The following is a 21,338-nucleotide window of genomic DNA, read 5'->3' as shown; positions in this document are numbered from 1 at the left end:
ATATCATAAGTCGTATGACAAGCATACACATATTTTTATAAGGAACATAACATTGCATATGATTTATATACAACCTACTTAACATACCTCTAAGCTTAGCCATGTATATATACGTACTAAAACTTACATTTTTTTGGGCTTATATGATGGCTATGGACCCAATATTTCAGTCCTTTAATCGGCCCCTAATTGGGGCTTAAAATTGGCCAAAATACCCACATAGTCGTGTGGCCCTTAATTTTCTCGAGTTTCGATTGAGTTTTTAGGTTAATTTCATACACCTATTGCTGATTTGATCAACCGCTCAATTGGAACTCACGAATCCTATAAACGTTCGTCAAACCACACGGATGAACTAACAATACTTATCCAAAATAACATCGTTGAATCAAAATTTCAACCCCTAAAATAGAATACGAATACTTAATTCTCCAAAACAACGTCGAAAATTGTGACTACTTTGCTAGAGGGTTAGGATTCTCACACCTTTTGCCTAATCGAGAACCACAAAAATACTAATCATGATAATGAACAGAAAATACCAACATAAACTTAACTTGTTCAAGAAACGAAATAAAACTAAACTATTAATGGGAAGAGAACAAAAGTAACCAAATGAAACTTACACTGCAAACAGAATACGATCCAAGTGACAAAACTCACAAAATAAATGGTAGTATTCAGGAATAATCAAAAGAGGAGAAAGAAGGAAGAGAAAAGAAGATAAAACCGTAGAATAGGGAAACAAAAGAAAGTAGCGTACAGAGTGGGGTGAGAGTGTGGACGGTTGAAACAATAAGTGAAAATAGAGATTTAGTAAAATTAAATAAAAATAAATAAATAAAAAGATTTAAGTTAATTTAAATCTCACTTATCAGATTTTATAAAATTTAAATTGGTGATAAGCTAAAGTCTTACCATTGAATCAGTAGATTCATCGTTGAAAATAAGGGATAAGACTTAAGGCTCAAGTTGAACATAATACCATAATAAATAGGAAAAATTTAACAAATACCATAATAAATAAGACAAATTTAACAAAAAAATTGAACTCAAGACCCAAAGCAAACATTCAATACACTTAATCACCACACCAAATCAAATTACTTGACATGTTTAACACCTAAAATTTATAAAATTTGGGGCATTACGCGAATATAAAATAAAAAAGTTAGAAAGTTTTTTTTTATCCAGAATCTCTGTATCTATGCCTCTCTCGACAACAATAACATCTTATTTTGACTTTTTCTTTTTAAAAATGTAAACTTTCTAGCCTTGCAAACTACATAATTATTTCTCATGTTTTTATTTCTGGGGTTTTTTTGTTTTTCATTTATCTCATGTTTGTAAATTTCCGAGTCTTTTCCATTAGTGTCATATGATTTTGCATGTTAATTTTCTTGACGGATAAAGGCTTGATCTTTTGTTATAGCATGAGCTAATGTACTTATAATTTAGTTTTTGATCTAGATTTTATCTGATTATTGTTTTTCTCCATTATAGTTTATCATTTATTTAGAATATATACATATAATTTTGCAATTCTACTGTTTGTTCACTCTTTTGATCTGATTAATGAGAAAACTAGCTAAAGGAATGGCTTTAGATTGCACCATTTCAAATTGTATTGGCTATACTGTTCTTTAAAATTTATTTATTTAATATATATTGTTTTATACATGTCTATCAGGTGTCTGGTTTTAAAATTTTTATTTTATGAATGAAATAATATTTTATATTTATATTTGTTGTTATATGGTATCATAATCTTTGTTTTTGGATGTTTTCAGGTAGCTCAATTTTATGTTTAGTGGGTGTTGAGGTTGTTGATTTAGACCTGGCACAATTGTCTATTGATAAAGTGACTGAAGTAGACAAATCATTTCTTCATGAAAATGGGAAACTGGAAAAGGATCCAGTTTATAATAACCCCATTGAAGTTGATTCACATAGTGAGGAACCTGATAAGGAAGAACAGAATGGTGCATCCGATCCCGACTTTCCGAAGGATGCGGTCGTCGAGTGGCCTGCACCTAAGCAGATCCACTCTTTTCATTTTATTAGGTATCGCTTCTACGAAGATCAGGCTATAAAAGCCAAACTTGATCAGGCTGATAAAGAGATGCAAAAGTGGAATAAAGCCAGGTTTAAGCTTACCGATGAATTAAAAGCAAAAAGGGTGAGTGAAAAGTTATTAATTTCAATTAGATGTATAGCATGATAGCCATTAATTGTCATACTTTTAAGATAATTATTAGCCCTATCATTATGTCATTATGGTGTGCTTATTGTAATATGATGAATGTAGGGGAATTAAACCCGGAAGCATTTATTTGAATGTTCGAAATTTATGTCCTTGAAATGTAATGACACTTACAGATATGCTATTGGTATAATGATTCATTAATGTTATGTTTGCCTTCAGAATTTGAGAAAAAATGTGAAAGAAGTAAAGAATAATGGCGCTGTCAGTTGGCTAAATAGTGATTATCTTTATGCTAATGCAGGCAGAACGATCAGAGATGCTTTCGCAAGTGAGAGCGCTGAATGTTGATTTTGAGCAATTTAAGACGATTTTAGATGAGAAAAAAAAGGAAATAGAACCACTGCAGCAGGCTTTAGGCAAGCTTCACAATAATAAAGATGTTTATAATCGACATAGTTTATGTGCATCTGAGGAAGAGCTCGATTTTATTGTATGATACTTCTATAAACTTTGACTGCATTTAGATTTATTCATTGTTTTCTGCCGCAGTTAATGCTTTTCTTTTTCTCCTTTAGTCACTTCAATGGAATTTATGAATTGCAGATTCACAGCTTGCAATATCGCATTCAGCACGAAAGCATCTCGTTGAGTGAGGAGAAGCGAATCCTTAAAGAAATCAAACACCTGGAGGGAACCCGTGAGAAAGTTATTGCTAATGCTGCAATGAGAACAAAGATTCAAGATTCATTAGGCCAGAAAGAAGACATTCAAGATCAAGTTAAAGTAAGATGATTCTATTTTCTGCCTTTATCCATTGGAGTTTGCTCCTCTTCTTATCTGTGAATATAGAGCACCATTGTGTTACACTAAAAAAAAAAAAGAGCTATATTTGTTTATTGTAGCTTATGGGTGTCGATTTGAATGGAGTAAGGAAGGAGCAGCATGCAGTCTGGTCCAAAAAAAAGCAAATTAAAGATAAATTGGATGAAACTGAAACTAAAATCGAGTCTTTACAAAATGAGCTGAAAGCTGTGACCCTGAAGAGGGACAAAGCTTTTGAAAACATTCGGGAGCTGAGGAAACAAAGTGATCAGGGGGTATCGCCTTTTCTTTGCTTCAACTCTTAAGATATCTGTTTCGTATATATACTTGACCATGTCGGAACATTTTCATTTATGCATGAATAACTAGTGTCACTTAAGATATTAAATGATACATATTATGTCTACTTCCAATATTTCTGTGCATGATGTTACTAACGAATCGTTTTAATTACTTTCTTTCTCAAAATTTCAGAATTCTCACTTTTACCAGAGCCGTACCATTGTACACAAAGGTAAACTATAAAAATAGTCACTTTTGTTTGCCTCAGGTTACATTTTAGTCACCTATGTTTGAAATGTTACGTTTTAGTCATTTATGTTATTATTTTGTTACGAAGTGATCACTCTTCCGTTAAGTTCTGTTATCTCATTAACGGTAATCCTACGTGGCAGTCCAACTAGATTTTAAGTGTCAACTTAAATTTCCTAATAGGATAAGAATAGATTTTTAATTAAATAAATTTAATTAATTAAAAATTTTAAACCCTAAATCTTAATTAAAAAACAGTTCATCTCTTTTTTTTTTAAGTTTTATTTTTCGGTTGACTAAGAAAGCAGTCATGTCTTTGAGCAGGCCTCAGTAATCATCAATAGCTTGACTCCATATATTTAAGAACATAAAGCTTCTGCCTTTTTTCTGTAACATAAAAAAGATAAAAGGAAAAAGAAGGAAAACCCCACACCAAATTTCTCTGCATTTTTTTTTTTTTTTTTGCTTCCACTTTAACCCATTGAAGTAGACATGTTGGCGACCTTATGGATGGAGGAGCTTTCACCAACCAAGAGTAAATAGCTCTACCAAACAGCAGCAACAACAACAATATCACCAGTTGAAGCTTTGAATGCCTGCGCCAAAGCTAAAAGCTAAGAGCTTTTGGGTTTCAAAATCTTTTAGAAGCTTGTGTTACAAAGCTATGGAGTCCAATGTGTGTTGCTCACAGAGGTTAGAGTATAGTGGTATGATAGTAAATCACTCTGTGTTTTGTCCTTCACCTGGTCCTTTTGAAGAACAGCAAATTGAAATGGAGGGTTTGGTTGAGAAAGGAGGACTCATTAAAGAGAAAAATGAAAGCTTTAGTGAGAATGGGGTTCAAATGGGAATATTTGCCGAGTTGCTTGAAGACAAGGGTAGGGAAAGTAGTTTAAGTTCTGATTTTTTTAACATCTGAAACAACCGGGCATGAGGAGGAACACAGTCACAATAGTTCCGAGGAAGGGTATACTGAAAAAGAAAACTAAAAAAAGGGGGAGATGAATTTTTTTTAACTAAGATTTAGAGTTTAAAATTTTTAATTAATTAAATTTATTTAATTAAAAAATTTATTCTCATTCCATTAGAAAATTTAAGTTGGCACTTAAAATCTAGTTGGACTGCCACGTAAGATTATCGTTAGTGAGATAACAGAACTTAACGGAAGAGTGATCACTTCGTAACAAAATAATAACATAAGTGACTAAAATGTAATATTTTAAACATAAATGACTAAAATGTAACCTGATGTAAACAAAAAGTGACTATTTTTGTAGTTTACCCTTGTACACAACGCCAAACTTGTAACACCCCTTACCCGAGACCGTTGCCGGAATCGAGTACGAGATGTCATCCAATTTAACTTACCAATTCGGAGCATAAAAATTTGCTTTTAAAATTAAATTCACTACTCACAGCAAAACTGTCTACCTGCGCAACTGTCACTAATTTAATTATAACTCGAGTTACGAGACTCGAAATTTAAATCTGTAAATTTTCCATGAAACTAGACTCATATTAATACTTACCATAAAATTTTAAGAATTTTTGACTTAGCCAATTAGTACAGTTTATTCATTAAAGTATCCCCTGTTTCACTGCTCGACAGGTCTGACCTCTTGGCACTAGAAATCAATTATATCATTGGACAGAATTCATATAAGGTTACTGTTTATTTATTTTGAAAATAGACTCACTAAGGAATCTACACATATAAATTATGACCTATAATTATTTCTGTACAATTTATAGTGATTTTCTAAAGTCAAAACAGGGGACTTCAAAAACCATTCTGACCCTGTCTCACTAAAATTAAAATATCTCAAAATACAGAATTCCTTTGCCTACACCGTTTCTTTCATATAAAAATAGACTTGATAAGCTTTAATTCCATATATAATTCACTCTCTAATTCCATTTCTACTATTTATGGTGAATTTTTACATTCACGTCACTACTGCTGTCAAAGAAACTGCTTCTTTGAATTAGTTACCATTTACACATACATAATACCAAAACATAATCTTTACTAACCATTTCAATAGCTAATCTTAGCCATATCATATGAACATACTCAAAATGATTAAGACTCTATACATGCCATAGTTTTAAATATTTTGAAAATCACACAATACCGAGATGATTATGATAGTGTGATACGAGCTCCGACGATCCCCAATTCGATCAAGTTCAAATCACTATAAAACAAAGGAAAAGAAGGAAGGTGTAAGCTACTAATAGCTTAGTAAGTTACATGTAAACAATAATTACTCATTTAATAATTAACACTTTTAACATATAACTAATCAAAACATTTCTTAGCAATTTCAATCACTTACACATGCACAATCTTACCAAATTCACTTGCATATACATTTTCACACTTAACCTTTATCACTTATGCTCATTCTTTTCAAATGTACCTGCATACACACTTCATTTCATATTCACTTTAACTCATTATTAATCCCGTTGAACACTCGGAATATACACAGATACGTAGAGATTTAGCACATAAGTGCAACACTGATATGTAGCCGAAGCTACCACTGTTATGTAGCCGAAGCTACCACTGAAACGTAGCTGAAGCTACCACTGATCAATAACACTGGAAATGTCCACGGGCCTGCTCACACAAGCTGTCAGGTGTCTGCAACACATGCTAGATCACCCAGCACCCGGGACTCACTGTAACACTGTAACACTGATCTCTAGTGACATGTCACTTGTATCCACTTCTATTCCTAAGTTCAACCGGGAATTTACACTTAACACTTTATTTTTAACACTTTAACACTTGAATAATTCATGAATAATTTTCGTTCCACGTTGAATATTAATTCACATATCAAATATAATTCATAATTTATAAAAATATAACTATTATTTACACGTAACTTACCTCGGATGCAAAACGACTATTTTTGTAATTTAGTCGATAACTTTCTCTTTTCCCCGATCATTTCCACTATTTCTTCTTTCTTGATCTATATTAACACAATTTAATACATTTTATCAACATTTCATTCAAATACAATTCATACACAACATTTTGGCAAATTTACATTTTTCCCCGAAACTTTTCAAAAATTCCACTTTTGTCCCTAAGCTCGTAAAAATAAAATTCACTAAATTTTTAAATTTCAAACTTCACTAAATCATATTTCATGCTCATAACAGCCCTCAATTTCACAAAATCACAACTTTATGCATACTTTACCATCTTTCACAATTTAGCCCTTTTTCAACATTTTCATCAAAATTCATCTAGTAAAACTTGTAATTAACACTTCAAACATTCATTATCTAACATCACTAATCAATTTACAATTATATCATGAATGGGTCAATTTTAAACTTTAATTTCATTTAAATTAAATGGTAGAAACATGAAATTCAAGCTTCAATAAGCATAAAAATACGAAAATAATTAAAAACGGGGCAAGAAATCACTTACAATTGAGCTTAGAAAGTTCAAGAACCCTAGCTATGGTGACATGAATTTTTTTGGCAGCAAACGTCTGATTTTAAGAAGATGAACACTTGTTTTCATCTTTATTTTGTCTTTTATTCAATTTGGACAAAAATGCCCTTGACCCATTACTTAGATATTTTTCTAGAAATACCCTTTTGTGTCCATAACACTAATTCATGGTCTAATTGCCACATAAAAACTTCCAATTTCATGCAATAATTCAATTAAGTCATTTAATCACTAATTAGACACACTTTGCATTTTTCTCAATTTAGTCCTAAAAATTCAATTAAGCACTAAAGCATTAAAATTTTTTTATCCATATTTTCACACAATATTTCAATCAATCAGTAACTAATAAAAATTTATAAAATAAAACAAGTTTAGGTAGCTTGTTATGATACTCAAGCAAGTTTATCAAGTTACCAGGTAAACTAGTGGTGTTAGGTATGAGTTTAGGTAGTAACTTGTTTGTTTTAAGATTGTTAACTCCTATATGTAATGGCTTTTATGCCTTTTGTAATGTTAACGAAAAAATTCAGCTCATTTTCATTCAAAATGATCTCTTTCTTTTCTGTTTTTCCATTGCAAAACTTTCTTCTTCTTCTTCTTCGATAGTTTCTTCAGCAAGGCTCGACACTTGTTGTCCAAGCAAGTGCAAAGCAGCTTGCTACTGCGTCTTACACCAATATCTTCTCCAACTAGTTCTGATGTTGGCAGTAGCAACCTAGCACTTGGGCCATCCATGGCAAGACCTTCAGAGGCATTAGGAGCGTTATCAAGAAATTCCTTCATTTCTCGAGTCTTTTCATCAACAAGCTTCCCGTTGCAAGCACGACAGAAATATCTCCCGTTACTGACTTTGTTTTCAACAACTTGTGCTTCCCTAATCATCTCTTTCACAGCTTTCAACCAATTTTCAACTCCCTTCTTCGGTATCTTCCCCAGAGGACGAAGAAGCTCTGCATTCAATTGCAGCTCTATATCTAACATTTTGCAATTCAATTCATCTCTGATCGTCTTGAATTTTCTCACATAATCGTTCAGCTTTCTGTGATATTGTAAATATTCACAAACAGGAATTCCGAGACAATTTGCAATGCTGACAACAGGCTCTACGTACTCCATTGCTATGTCCCTGCAATGCAATCATATATAACAGTAGCAGAGAATGAAAATCTGTGAATGAATTGGATATTTTATGAAGTATTGATATGTCAGTGTAAGCATGAAAAGGAAAACATGAATGCAAGTTTCAAGCAATGGCGTCTATTAGATGGAGCTATGGATGGGTGGCAGACAGAAACATGATGAAGTTCTGGTCACCAGAATCAAGCTCTCGATGTATATAAAATGCTAGATTCAAGTGTGCAAGAGTTCATTACAGAATATTAAGAGTTAAAATGTTGACAGTTTGAGATTTCAACATTATATTGCTTCTGGGTAGCTGTTTTTGTATTAATTTCTATCTATAGTAGATTATGTCTGCTGGTCATCCACTCTTAAAATCTAAAACTGTTGATAATTAGTAGAGGAAATCATTGCTTCAGATCATATTACCTGACTTAGTGGCTGAAAAGTGTTGAGAGATTAGAACTGAGAAGGAAGCAGTGAAGTTGAGTTCCTTGACAATCTTACAAAGCTAGCTGCCATAACAGTAGCAGATAATCAAAAGCAAAGAAAAGCATGTGATGAATTAAGCAAATGAAAGAAAATTACGTTGACTGGATGCTTGAAAATTGGTGATAGACCTTGGACATCGAAACAAATTAAAAGCAGTGAAGAAGAAGTAAGAAGAAAGTGAAGATAAAAACAGGGAAATTATGAAGTCTCTGGTAGGATCCACAGAGGCAGAATTATTAGTAAGGAATCCTATTTTTATTACTGTTTCTTTTAGCCTTTTTCTTTGCTGTCTGCCATTACAGATAGCATTATAATTATTCTTATTATCAATTTAATTTACGGTATTGTATAAATTATAATTATAAAAATTTTAGAAAAATTTTATTATATATATATATATGAGCCAAAGAAAATTACTATCAACAATGTTAACGGTTATGCTATACATAATTTGAACTTGATTAATAGGTAGGAAACCTTTGTAATTTTGGTGTTGAAGGGGATAAAAAATAATAATAAACAATTTTTAGAGCCTATTTAAGATTTTGTGCCACCACACTGTCACACAACATCTTTAGAGCTTATTTTCAACAGCCAATCAAAATGAGAGATTTACATATCAAGTCTTTGAATATTTTTGAAATTTACATATTAAAATTTGCCCAAATCTTGACTTAAACTTAGGACCTCTCAAAGACTTTCAGAACACATAACCACTAAAGTTGATAGATATTTATGTTACACAATCACAATACCCAAAATTAAAATTTTGGGCGTTACATTAAGTCCTTGAATATTTTTAGGTCATCACATTTTAATTTAGTGCTACCAATATGTCAGGCAACACCAGCAAAACATTGTACCAAATGCCTTATTTTTGTAATTAATTTATTTTCCATACCATTTTCATAATTAATTATTTTTTATATGATTTGGGTAAAAAATCACTATGTTGAATAATATACATTTTTCTATTTTATAAATAATTTTGAGTTTTTTTTATACAAAATCAGGGTCAAATTTTCATTTTACCAAAAAAAGACTACACTATTAGTCACTAAACTATGGGTATTTTTGTTTTGGTCACTTAATTAAAAAAGTTACAATTTCATCACTAATGCTTTTGAAATTGTTTTTTTTTGTCACTCAAATGTTAAGTGATACTTTTTTAATCGATATAATAACAATTTTAATCCTCAAATTTTATACTTTCAGTCAATCTGATCTTGAAAATATATAAAATGTAAAAAAATTAAAATTATTTTTAAAATTTTAGAACATTATAAAATAAAAAATTAAATAAAATTAGATAAAAATTTCAAAAATAAATAAAGTGAGAAAATGAGAGATAATTATTTTTGGGCCCTACAAAATTTCTCTATGTTATTTGTATCGAAGTATCCAATACACATTCTTTAGTAAAAAACGTAGAAAAAACATTAAGTAAAATTATTTGTTCTCTGTTCCTTGACATAGCTTTTATGTTATAAATTTTTTTTCTAAATATAATTTATTTTTATAATTTGAGTTTTGAAAAATAATTTAAATGTAATGAAAAATTGAATTAAGTTTGAAAAAGGAAATTTTGTTATATATATTGACTAAAAAATAGCATTAGCGTCAATTTCATAAGCCTTGGTAATATGAGTTCTAGTTGTTCTTCAAGGGGATGAAACTCAACTTGATAATATTACTAATTTGGTTTCAAGAAACATTGATGAAGCTTTTTTTGGTTTTGTTCTGTTTTCAATTTGTTATCAGATTTTATTGAATGGTGATTTGCTTTATTTCTCGTACAATTTAGTTATTCAACAACATATTCAGGATTTTATTTTTCTAGAAATTTTATAAACATTTTTCTATTTTTAAAATTTTGAGTTTTTTTTAAATAATTTTATACAAAATCAGAGTCAAATTGATAGAAAATATAAAAAAAGACTAAAATTATTATTATACTAATTAAAACAAGTATTACAGTGATCTTAGTGCTGAATTGTAAGACCATCATCATCATCATCAAGATAATAATGGGAAAGTATAGGAAAGTAGGGTATAAGAATGTCTAATATACTGGTAAATGACTTGTATTAGGTATAACAAAAATATATAGGTATTGTGAATTGAGTCTTAGCTTCATTGTCATAGTAATTGTTGTCAATGTAGAAGGATATTGTTTCAAGTGTACCGAAACATATTATCTTCCTATTTATGAGTTGTTGAAGTTGTTGATATTAAAATTTGATTTCAATTTGGGAGAATTGCTTACATATGGATGTTTGTAATATGTGAATAAATATGATCGGATGTTCACCCTTTTTAGGAATAGCCAAATTTCGAATTATCATTGTACCAAAAAAAAAGTTACATTATTAGTCACTAAACTATTGCTAATATTTTTTTAATCACTCAATTAAAAAAGTTACAATTTCACCACTAATGCTGTTGAAATTATTTTTTTTTTGTCACTCAACTGTTAAGTGGAACTTTTTAAATGATTTAATAAAAATTTTAGTCCTAAATTTTTATACTTTCGGTGAATTTTCATTTTGATAATATATAAAATGATAAAAAGTTGAAATTATTTTTAAAATTTTGGAACATTATAAAATTAAAAAATAAATAAAAGTAAAATAAAAATTTTAAAAATAAATAAAGTGAGAAAATTAGGGATAATTATTTTTAAACCCTGCAAAATTTCTCTATATTATCTATATTGAAATATTCAACACTCATTATTTTAAAACAAACAGATAGAAAAAACTATGAAGCAAATTTATTTGCTCTATGCTTTTTTACCTCATCAATTACTTGACAAAGCTTTTACATTATAAGAAAAGATAAAATTCTGAATATATTTTCATTTTACAATTTGGGTTTTGAAAAAAAAATAAAATGTAATGGAATTTTGAATTGAGTTTGAAAAAGAAAATTATAAAAACTTATTGTGCACTTACCTTTTATTTGGCGCTAGCCACGACCATACAACCTTAAAGCTTCAAGAAACCTTACCCACCAAATTGACTATAAAGTCAAGATTCAAGCAAAAAAAGCAAATCTGATTCTGAAAAGAAAGAAGAAAATGATTGAGGAACTTTAAAGACCCGAGTCCTGACACAGAAAAAAAGGAAGAAAATTTCTCTATATTATCTATTACTTCAATACTCATTCTTTAAAAACAAACATAGAAAAAATATTAAGCAAATTCATTTGTTTTTTACATCTTCAGTTACTTGACATAGCTTTTACTTTATAAGAAAAGATAAAATTCTGAATATAATTTCTAATGTAATGAAATTTCGAATTGAGTTTGGAAAAGAAAATTTATGGTATATTTTGTATTATTTTGACTAAAAATATGGCATCAAGGTCAATTTCATAAGTTTTTGTAATATCAGTTCTAGATGTTCTTCAAGGGCATGAAACTCAACTTGATAATACTACTAATTTGGTTTCGAGAAATATTCAGGAAACATATAATAATCGTTTTGTTTTTATTTTAATTTGTTATCGGATGTTATTGTATGATGATTTTCTTTATTTTTCATACAATTTAGTTATGAAACAACATATTCAAGATTTTATTTTTCTAGAATTTTTATATACATTTTTCTATTTATAAATAATTGTGAGTTTTTTTTAATAATTTTATACAAAATCGGGATCTAAATTATTGATGTTGGTAATGGCCCCATCCATTTAATATTATGCATATAATGATGGAAAACATAATAAACATACCCACTTACCCCTTCAAAATGAAGCAATGATTCCAAGAATTTGAGTGTGAAAAAAAAGAGCAAATCCAAACAGTCTATTTTGCTCTGATTTAGTTCAAGCAAAACATAAAAATATAATATTAGATGAAGAAATATATAACAAATTTATATATAAAAAAATCAAAAATAAAGAAATTAAGGATACATAAATACATTGACCTCACTTGGGAACTTCAAAATCAAACTAGACTAGGTGCTGAGAAGATCCTTGCTACTTCAAGACGATCAAATGGGATTTGAAGGGATATGTTTTTGGTTTTTGGGAGCAAAAGAAAGTAAGCAAAACTGAAGAAGAAAAAAGAAAAAAAGTTGAAGGTCTTTTCTTCTTTATAAGGGAAAGGAAATAAATAAAAATAAAAATCAAGGTTGCACTAAAATGTTAAGAAACCTTCACAAATATGAACTCTTAAGGTTTTCTTGGTTTAGTAGCAAAGTATTTGGTTTACTGCTATCCATTTATTTTGCAATTTTGATAGGAGACGACTTAGAAAAAGGTGAGTCTTTGGGTCATATTTTAACTTCGCTTTCCCTATAGCAGACTTAATTATTAGCACCATTAGAAATGAGTTAATTGCATCAACCACCCCTAAATTATGACTTTTTCACTTTTTCATGATAATTTCGATTTAGTTAATACTAATTTGATTTGGTTAACGATAATAAAGTAATTGAACACTCCTACAACTATGTTTTTCATATTTGTTTCATTTGAAGCGTCTTTCAAGAAAATATGTCTTTCTTTTTTAGTTTTTTTTTTCATATTTCTTATTTTCTGTCAGAAATGAAGATGAGTTTTCTTTATTCATTTTTATACATTTAAAGTGAATTTTCTATTTTCTAAAGACAAATGTAAGTATAGCTATTAAAATTAGCTTGAAATTAACAATAAATAAGAATATGCTTTTTTGAAATTTCATAATTCATACTATTACTTGGGACTTTCAAAAATTCCAATGTTGAAATCATGGATTGGGGTATCTTCAACAAAAAGATGAGCTTTAATAAAAGTTCAGAACATGTTGCATTTCATTTTGATTTTTTTTTCGTACAAATAATTTAGGTATTAATCGAAACAATATATAAAAGATAAAAGATATAATTAATGCATCACTTTTTAGAATGGTCTCAATAGTTTACGGGTAAATGGCAATTAAGGTTATTGAGTTATTAATAAGTTTACATTTTAGTTAATTTCAAAAAATTATAAAATGATTATTGAATTATACAAAAATTTTCATTTAAGTCATCAGGCTTTTAAAATTGTTACTATATGACCTTTGTTTGCACCGTTTGTATCAATTGAAAGCTCACATTTCTCTTCTCTTTTACAACATAATTTATATTCATGAAACAGTTTTGAACGTCACAAATCTGTGAACCAAAATTCAAACAACTTTTTTCTCCAATCTCCTACACTAAATGGCAGGTTAACTTGGATCTAAGATATGTTTCACTCGTCAATGGGTATAGATTCACTACATCAATCGTCAAATCATCGCTTAGAGCTCATTAGTCAAACTTAAAAAAAAATTTAACAAACCAATGACTTAAATGAATTAAATAGTTTATTGACCATTTTGTAACATTTTGAAGTTAAGTGACTAAAACGAAACATAAACTTACTAATAGTTTTGTCATGTCCCAAAAATTGGGTCAGAAGGAATTGAGTCGGAAGAAATCGGGTTAGTGAACTGAGAGTTGTCTTGCCCTAATTTTTAAGGTTTTGTTTGAGCATTTATGAAAAGAATGAGTAATTGGCATACTGGTAAAGAGTTAGTGAAATTGACCTTAAGACTTGAGTTTGATTCCCTTCCCTTGCTAATTTTTATTTTTTCAATGTTTATGCTCCCTAAAATATTGTTGCCTTCCAAGCCCTTTTTAACCTAGGTATAAATTGCATTTTATTTTATGTTTAGCCTATTTTATTTATTTTTCTCAAGCTATTGTCATCCCCTTCATTTTTCCTCTCATTATTCTCCAATTTTCTCTCATAATCCACCATTATTGCAACCTAAAACACAAGTTTTATTTTCTGTTTGTGCTGCCCTTTTGCCTATCACTTCTCCAATTTATTTGGCTGAATCCTTGCCTTTTTAATATCAATATTTTGTTTAGAATTTTCTGTCATTTTTTATTCTCCATTGATGTCCATTTCTCCTTCTCCTGTTGTCACACATTGAAGTTTTTGTTGCCCTCATAATTTTTGCATTGCTGCCCCATCTAAGTCTCATCTTGTCATCATTATTTCTCACTCCTTGACCGAACCCTCTTAGCTTGGTTAGTGAACATTCATTGATGTTGATCGACTATTAACGCAGATCTTCAAACCGGTGTAGCGTTAAAAAGGAATCCAGACGAATCCGAGTTGTAGTGGTGCTCAGGTCAATTGTTAATGTTCTATGGATTGTAATTGAGGTGTGGGATTCAAATCAATTGTGAGTGGTGTATGCATGTGTACTATTTTGCATGTTGGCCGAATAACATTGTTTTACCAAATACTTATCGATCAACTTCCAATTAGCTGCTACTGGTTCCTTTTGTTACTGACTTGCTATTTAATTTGCTTCAATTTTGTTGCTTAACCTCGTACTGTTTGCCATCTAAATGTGCTACCTGCTATTTGGGTGCTGATTAGCTTCAATTTCTTGTTGTTTTAGCCTGCTGTGCACTTGTCGATCAGCCCTTTATTATAGCCGTCAATTACCTTGTGGCCATTGTGCTAATCTTAAAAATTTGCAACATCGATTCTTTCATTTTTTTTTCAATTGTTGTTTGCTTCAGCCATTGCCTTTAAGTGCTATCAACATTGGTTTAGTTGTTGCACTTGTTTAATGTTATTGTGACTCGGCAAACGTGAGCTTGAGGATAATAGAAAAGACTACTCAATGAAACATTCATCATAGACGAATCAAAAAGGTACAATTTTTATTAAGTGTTTATTACTTTAGATATTATAACTAAATTCTTATTTTATAATTTTTTTAAACTTAGGCTTTTCCCTATATTGATTTTTGCTGCATTTTCAAAAACTCATTTTTGAACAATTAGTATCATAACCAAGTTTTGCTCTATCAATAAGTATAAACAGATAATCAAAATAAAATTCACTTCTTGAATGATTTGATTACATAGAAAGTAACATTCTTTAGATCTTATACATATTTTTGTGGTATATATGGGAATGAATGCGATATTATGTATTTGTTATCTAATTGTTTGCTTTGTCAATGTTGTGGTTCTTAGGAAATAGACCATGGACTATCATCTTCATGTAAGATTATTTTTTTAATTTATAGAATTCTTGTGATCCGAAAACGGACATAAGGGTAGTCGAAACCATTTTTTTGAAAAAAGGGTAACCTTTTTATTTAAAATTAAAAATGGAGTCGCCACCAATCCTTTTTATTTAGGTGTGATCGGATCACCTTATAATTTAATAATTTTAATAAAAGTTTAAATTTACTAAAACGGTAATTTTTAGTCTACAAAATCCAGAAAATGGGTTCGGGAGTCGGTTACGCACGAGAAATGATTAGCACCCTCGATATGCCCAAAATTGGTACCTAGTTGATTAATTAATGTCTTAATGTCGAAAGTTAAAATTTTAAAAATATTTTAAAATATGATCCCTTTTTTATTAATGTTAATAAAAAAACGCTTGAATAAATCGCAAAGAGAGTTAAAGACCCACTTGTCTCGAGGTAACGAAATGTCATGTCCCGTAAGTTAGGACACGATATTTGGAACCTTAGAGAAAGCTTGCCTTTAATTTTTATTGAAATCTCGTATATCTTGAAATTTAAAAAGATATTTTGCTATTTAGATTTAACGAGAAAATTGAAACCCCGTAAGTTAGGGTACAATTTCTTGAATCTCCAAAGCGTGAAATATTGCCTTATTAAAAAACTTTTCCCTTTTTTTGAATCATAGCGAGTACAATACTAGAACGAGGTGCATTTGTTTTATTTGTGATAAAATAGAACGGTTTATTATGGGTATATAAAAATTGAATGCAACTTTCGAAGTGATGAAATGAAATGGAATGATAATGTATAACATGAAATAACGATTTATGAATAAAATGTTACATTGATGAAAGACAATAATATGAAAACACCAAGAAGCTAATTATAGTACACATGACGGCAATAATCGCACAATGTATATCATTTTTAATACTAACATTAACAATCGAAGAAAACAAAACAAAATATTATGCAAAACAGTTTAAAGCAAATAATAATTTAAAATAAATAATTTACAAGAACAATTCAAAAATAAATAATAAAAGGCTTCAAATAAACATTATATAAAAACTTAAAGTGAATAATAATAGTTTAAAACAAATAAATAAAAGACATACAACATTTTTTTAAAAAAAAATACATATATAGGAATTTAAAAGATTATATAAATATAATGGTTTAAAATGAATAACATATTAAAAGAATTAAATAAATAGCATGTAAAACAGTTTACAATAAATGATAAATAAAAAAACTTAAAACAAATAATAATAAAAGAGTTTTTAAAATAAATAATAATAAAAAAATAAATTAAATGGACTAAGGATGATACTAAAATCGAACCAGAATCTGGGGTTTAAACTGTGAATAAATAAGAGCTATTAAGGACGAAGATAGAACGCGCTTAAAGAAATGTAACGACCAAGCAAAGTAGATATTCTTTTAACAAAGTTAATTGAGATATCTCGAAAATAAAATGGTGGAATAATTATTAACCATTGATTAACCAAGCAAGTATGAAGATATGGGTGAAGTGGTCCTTGCCAATCCGCGTCCTTCCAGCCAATCTTTCATAATTACTTCCATCTACCCCAGTCTTTCATAACTCAAAGGTGGGCATTTTTCTTTTTCTTTATTAAATAATTTCCTTGTCTGAAAATGGATAAGTGCTGAAACATATGCCCAAAATGAGGGGCTTCCAACTTTTGCTCTCTAATTTGCCTTATTATCCCATCCCCTACGCAGCTTTGCAGTCCACATCTTAAGGCCCCATTTCTTGAAAATTATTTTTTACTTTGAAATTTTCTTTACTTTTACCAAAGGCTCTAATTCGATGCCTTGGATCATCATATAAAAAATTGATTAAACCAAAAAACTTCATTTAGTTGAGTGATTGTAAAATTGGTTGAGTTTTGTAAGCCAGAAATTGAATTGGGTCAAACACGATGCCTATTGGCTTGGCCCCTCAAGAGCTGTTACCTGTTAGGAGTGTTCAAACAAATTAAGAAAAAGTCTAGGACCCAACCCAAAACGCGGTTGCCCATTTCTCATAAATATGTTCCCACTCTTATTTTTTTCCAATTACCTACTTCCATTTTGAATGATAATACATGTATTTATTATTTTATTATTTTATTGGGAGAAAAAATATTATTAAATTATTAAATTTTAATTTTAATACGTTTGGACTTGGTTGTGCCGTTGAGACTTGCTATAGCTGAAAATGTAGGTTTTCGACAAACAAAGTGGGTCACCTCCATACCAATCGCAAGTCAGGCCCACTGCTGGTCCAGTAACTTAATCTATAATATTTATAACAATTAAATATTAAATTAGTATCTGAACTTATCCACTTCTCTCAAATTGATATTTATGTTTTTTTGTCTCGAACTTTTTTTTTTCCATCAACTAAACCGATCCCTAAGTTTAACCCATTTAAATTTACGACATTTTTTTGATGTTCCTTATCTTTTCCTTCTTTCTTTTTCTTCTTCTTCCTTCAACCCAATTTTCTTTTTGTTGTTTGACACTAACAGTAAACAATTTTTTTCACCACTCTTTCCCTTCCTCAACTTTAAAACCCTTATATTCCATTTATTTTTTTCTATTTGTTTCTTGGGAAAAAAAATTTAGATATTTTAATTTTCTTTTCTACAGATGTTGAGTTAATTCTTATAGATGATTAATTAATTCCACATAAGAAATCTTTCCTTGTACAGTTGATTTATAGTATCTGATGAAGTTTAGCAAGCCTTAAGATAGGCCTTTGGTTTAGTTTCCCAAAATCACCCATTGCAATTGCATATCTAAGGGAAAAGTGGTAGAGTTAATATTAAAGTGGTAGAGTTTTTTTTTTCATATTTCTTATTTGCTATCAGAAATGAAGGTGAGTTTTCTTTATTCATTTTTATACATTTAAAGTGAATTTTCTATTTGTTTTGCAAATTCTAAAGACAAATGTAAGTATGCTTATTAAAATTATAAAATGATCACTGAACTATACAAAAATTTTCATTTAAGTCATCAGACTTTTAAAATTGTTACTATATGACCTTTGTTTGCACCGTTTGTATCAACTGAAAGCTCACATATCCATTCTCTTTTACAACATAATTTATATTCATGAAACAGTTTTGAACGTCACAAATCTGTGAACCAAAATTCGAACAACTTTTTTTCTCCAATCTCCTACACTAAATGGAATGTTAACTTGGATCTAAGATATGTTCCACTCATTAATGGGTATAGATTCACTACATCAATTGTCGAATCATCGCTTGGAGCTCATTAGTCAAACTTAAAAAAAAACCTTAACAAACCAATGACTTAAATGAAAACTTTTGAATAGTTTATTGACCATTTTGTAACCTTTTGAAGTTAAGTAACTAAAACTAAACATAAACTTACTAATAGTTTTGTCATGTCCCAAAAATTGTGTCAGAAGAAATCGATTTAGTGAACTGAGAGTTGTCTTGCCCTAATTTTTAAGGTTTTGTTTGAGCGTTTATGAAAAGAATGATTAATTGGCCTAGAATGATTAATTGGCCTAGTGGTAAAGAGTTAGTGAAATTGACCTTAAGACTTGAGTTTGATTCCTTTCCCTTGTAAATTTTTATTTTTTCAACGTTTCTGCTCCTTAAAACCTTGTTGCCTTCCAAGCCCTTTTTAACCTAGGTATAAATTGCATTTTATTTTATGTTTAGCCTATTTTATTTATTTTTCTCAAGCTATTGTCGTCCCCTTCATTTTTCCTCTCCATTATTCTTCAATTTTCTCTCATAACCCACCATTATTGCAACCTAAAACACAAGTTTTATTTTCTATTTGTGCTGCCCCTTTGCCTATCACTTCTCCAATTTATTTGGCTGAATCATTGCCTTTTTAATATCAATATTTTGTTTAGAAGTTTCTGCCATTTTTGATTTTCCATTGATGTCCATTTCTCCTTCTCCTGTTGTTGCACATTGAAGTTTTTGTTGCCTTCATAATTTCTGCATTGCTGCCCCATCTAAGTCTCATCTTGTCATCATTATTTCTCACCCCTTGATCGAACCCTCTTAGCTTGGTTAGTGACATTCATTATTGTTGATCGACTATTAACGTAGATCTTCAAACCGATGTAGCATTAAGAAGGAATCGAGACCACTACAGCAAAACAGACTTTTAGCGGTGCTTGTAACGTCGCTAGTTTTAGTGGCGTTTATATGAAAAAATGCTGCTAAAGAACATGACCTTTAGCGGGACTTTTGACAAAAACGCCGCTAAAGAGCATGACCTTTAGCGGCATTTTACCACAAACGCCACTAAAGAACATGACCTTTAGCGACGTTTTTATTATAAGTGCCACTATAGATCATGACTTTTAGTGGTGCTTTACCACAATCACTGCTAAAGAACATGGATAGACCTTTAGCGACGCTTTTCACACAAACGCCGCTAAAAACATATCTTTAAAAAAAATCATTTTTATCAAATAATATTTATTTCTATGATAAATATTATATTATGTTTTAAGGATAAATAAAAAATATTATTTAAATTAAATTTACTACAAATATTCTGACTTTAAAACTAAATATAAAAAAGAATGAATTTAAATTTAGAATTTAAAATAATAAATTAATAACACAATTAAAATTCAAAAGTTAGAACTCTAAGTTAGCGTAAATATTAAAGTAAAAATAAAAATTTAGAATCAAAACTAAAATAAATAATACATATGCAAGGTAATAAAACATACAATGCATTTTCTTAATCAAGTAAATCTTGGTAATAAAAGATATAATACATTTACTTAATCAAGGAAATCTTGTAATGAACTCAAAGCAATGAGCCTTAGAGAAAAACTTTTGAGCATGGCTTCGAATTTGAACTGCAGATTTAGTGCCTACATGCTCTGCATGAAAATAAGAGTAACTTAAATTGTTCAAACCATAGTGAACATGGCAAAGATAAGTAAATCAGTTCAACTCATTGTGCACTTACCTTCTATTTGGCGCTAGCCACGACCATACAACCTTAAAGCTTCAAGAAACCCGACCCACCAAATTGACTATAAAGTCAAGATTCAAGCAAAAAAGCAAATCTGATTCTGAAAAAAAAGGAAGAAAATGATTGGGGAACTTTGAAAACTCGAGTCCTGACCAATCAAATGCTGAGCGAAAAATTTGATAATTGAATCAAACCAAAGTCCAAAGAAACTCTAGTAAACTAAACATACTACTCATTGCAGCAGCTTGAATAGCTTATGATCTACATCTATTTCAATTGATTAACTTTAATTTTATAGTTGGTCAGGGGACATTTTTAAAAAAAAAGTACAATTATTAATCTCTTTACATTGTCATACAAAAAATGAGCCAATCAAAGAATATTGCTCGAAAATCAACTATCTAATTATTTATATATAATTAATTAGTAAAAATAAACAATTCAATGATTATATGCAATAAATTAACAGAAATTAATAATTCAATAATTTATCAACATTCAAATTTATGTGTTTATCACCAACAACTGTAGGGGTTGACTTCCATCAATAATAGATCAGTTTCAGAAAATACAACAATAATCCCAGATTTCTCCAAAAACAAACAAAATTGTAGGCACTTTAACACAAAAAAACACGAATCAAAGAAGGAAAATTAGAAGATCAAAGA

At 29.7% G+C, this 21,338-nt stretch overlaps 2 protein-coding genes across 8 annotated transcripts; one reads left to right on the top strand and one right to left on the bottom strand.

The window, feature by feature from the left end:
* The first annotated feature begins 1,321 nt into the window (after positions 1-1,321).
* On the top strand, positions 1,322-3,498 carry LOC107902918 (proton pump-interactor 1-like). The gene is made up of 4 exons (XM_016829026.2): positions 1,322-2,179; positions 2,508-2,696; positions 2,810-2,989; positions 3,109-3,498. The coding sequence occupies exons 1-4, from the start codon at positions 1,781-1,783 to the stop codon at positions 3,331-3,333; spliced, it is 993 nt and encodes a 330-aa protein (XP_016684515.2). The 5' UTR covers positions 1,322-1,780; the 3' UTR covers positions 3,334-3,498.
* Positions 3,499-7,371: 3,873 nt separating this feature from the next.
* LOC107903571 (uncharacterized) lies at positions 7,372-12,914 on the bottom strand. 7 transcript variants are annotated; one of them, XM_016829659.2, is made up of 5 exons: positions 12,587-12,914; positions 12,404-12,478; positions 11,612-11,718; positions 8,595-8,680; positions 7,372-8,172 (listed from the first exon to the last, which is right to left on the bottom strand). In XM_016829659.2, exon 5 carries the CDS (start codon positions 8,160-8,162, stop codon positions 7,584-7,586), a length of 579 nt encoding a protein of 192 aa, XP_016685148.1. In that variant the 5' UTR covers positions 8,163-8,172; positions 8,595-8,680; positions 11,612-11,718; positions 12,404-12,478; positions 12,587-12,914; the 3' UTR covers positions 7,372-7,583. The 7 variants fall into 7 exon arrangements, with proteins under 7 accessions (XP_016685148.1, XP_016685147.1, XP_016685149.1 ...); XM_016829658.2 differs by having other exon boundaries at positions 12,593-12,914; XM_016829660.2 differs by having other exon boundaries at positions 12,598-12,914.
* Between the last annotated feature and the right edge of the window lie 8,424 nt (positions 12,915-21,338).

This window comes from Gossypium hirsutum, chromosome D05, assembly GCF_007990345.1.
Source record: "Gossypium hirsutum isolate 1008001.06 chromosome D05, Gossypium_hirsutum_v2.1, whole genome shotgun sequence".
In the NCBI taxonomy this organism is placed as follows: Eukaryota; Viridiplantae; Streptophyta; class Magnoliopsida; order Malvales; family Malvaceae; genus Gossypium; species Gossypium hirsutum.
The sequence above is the reverse complement of the archived record's forward strand: the minus strand, read 5'-3'. Positions and strand labels throughout refer to the sequence as shown.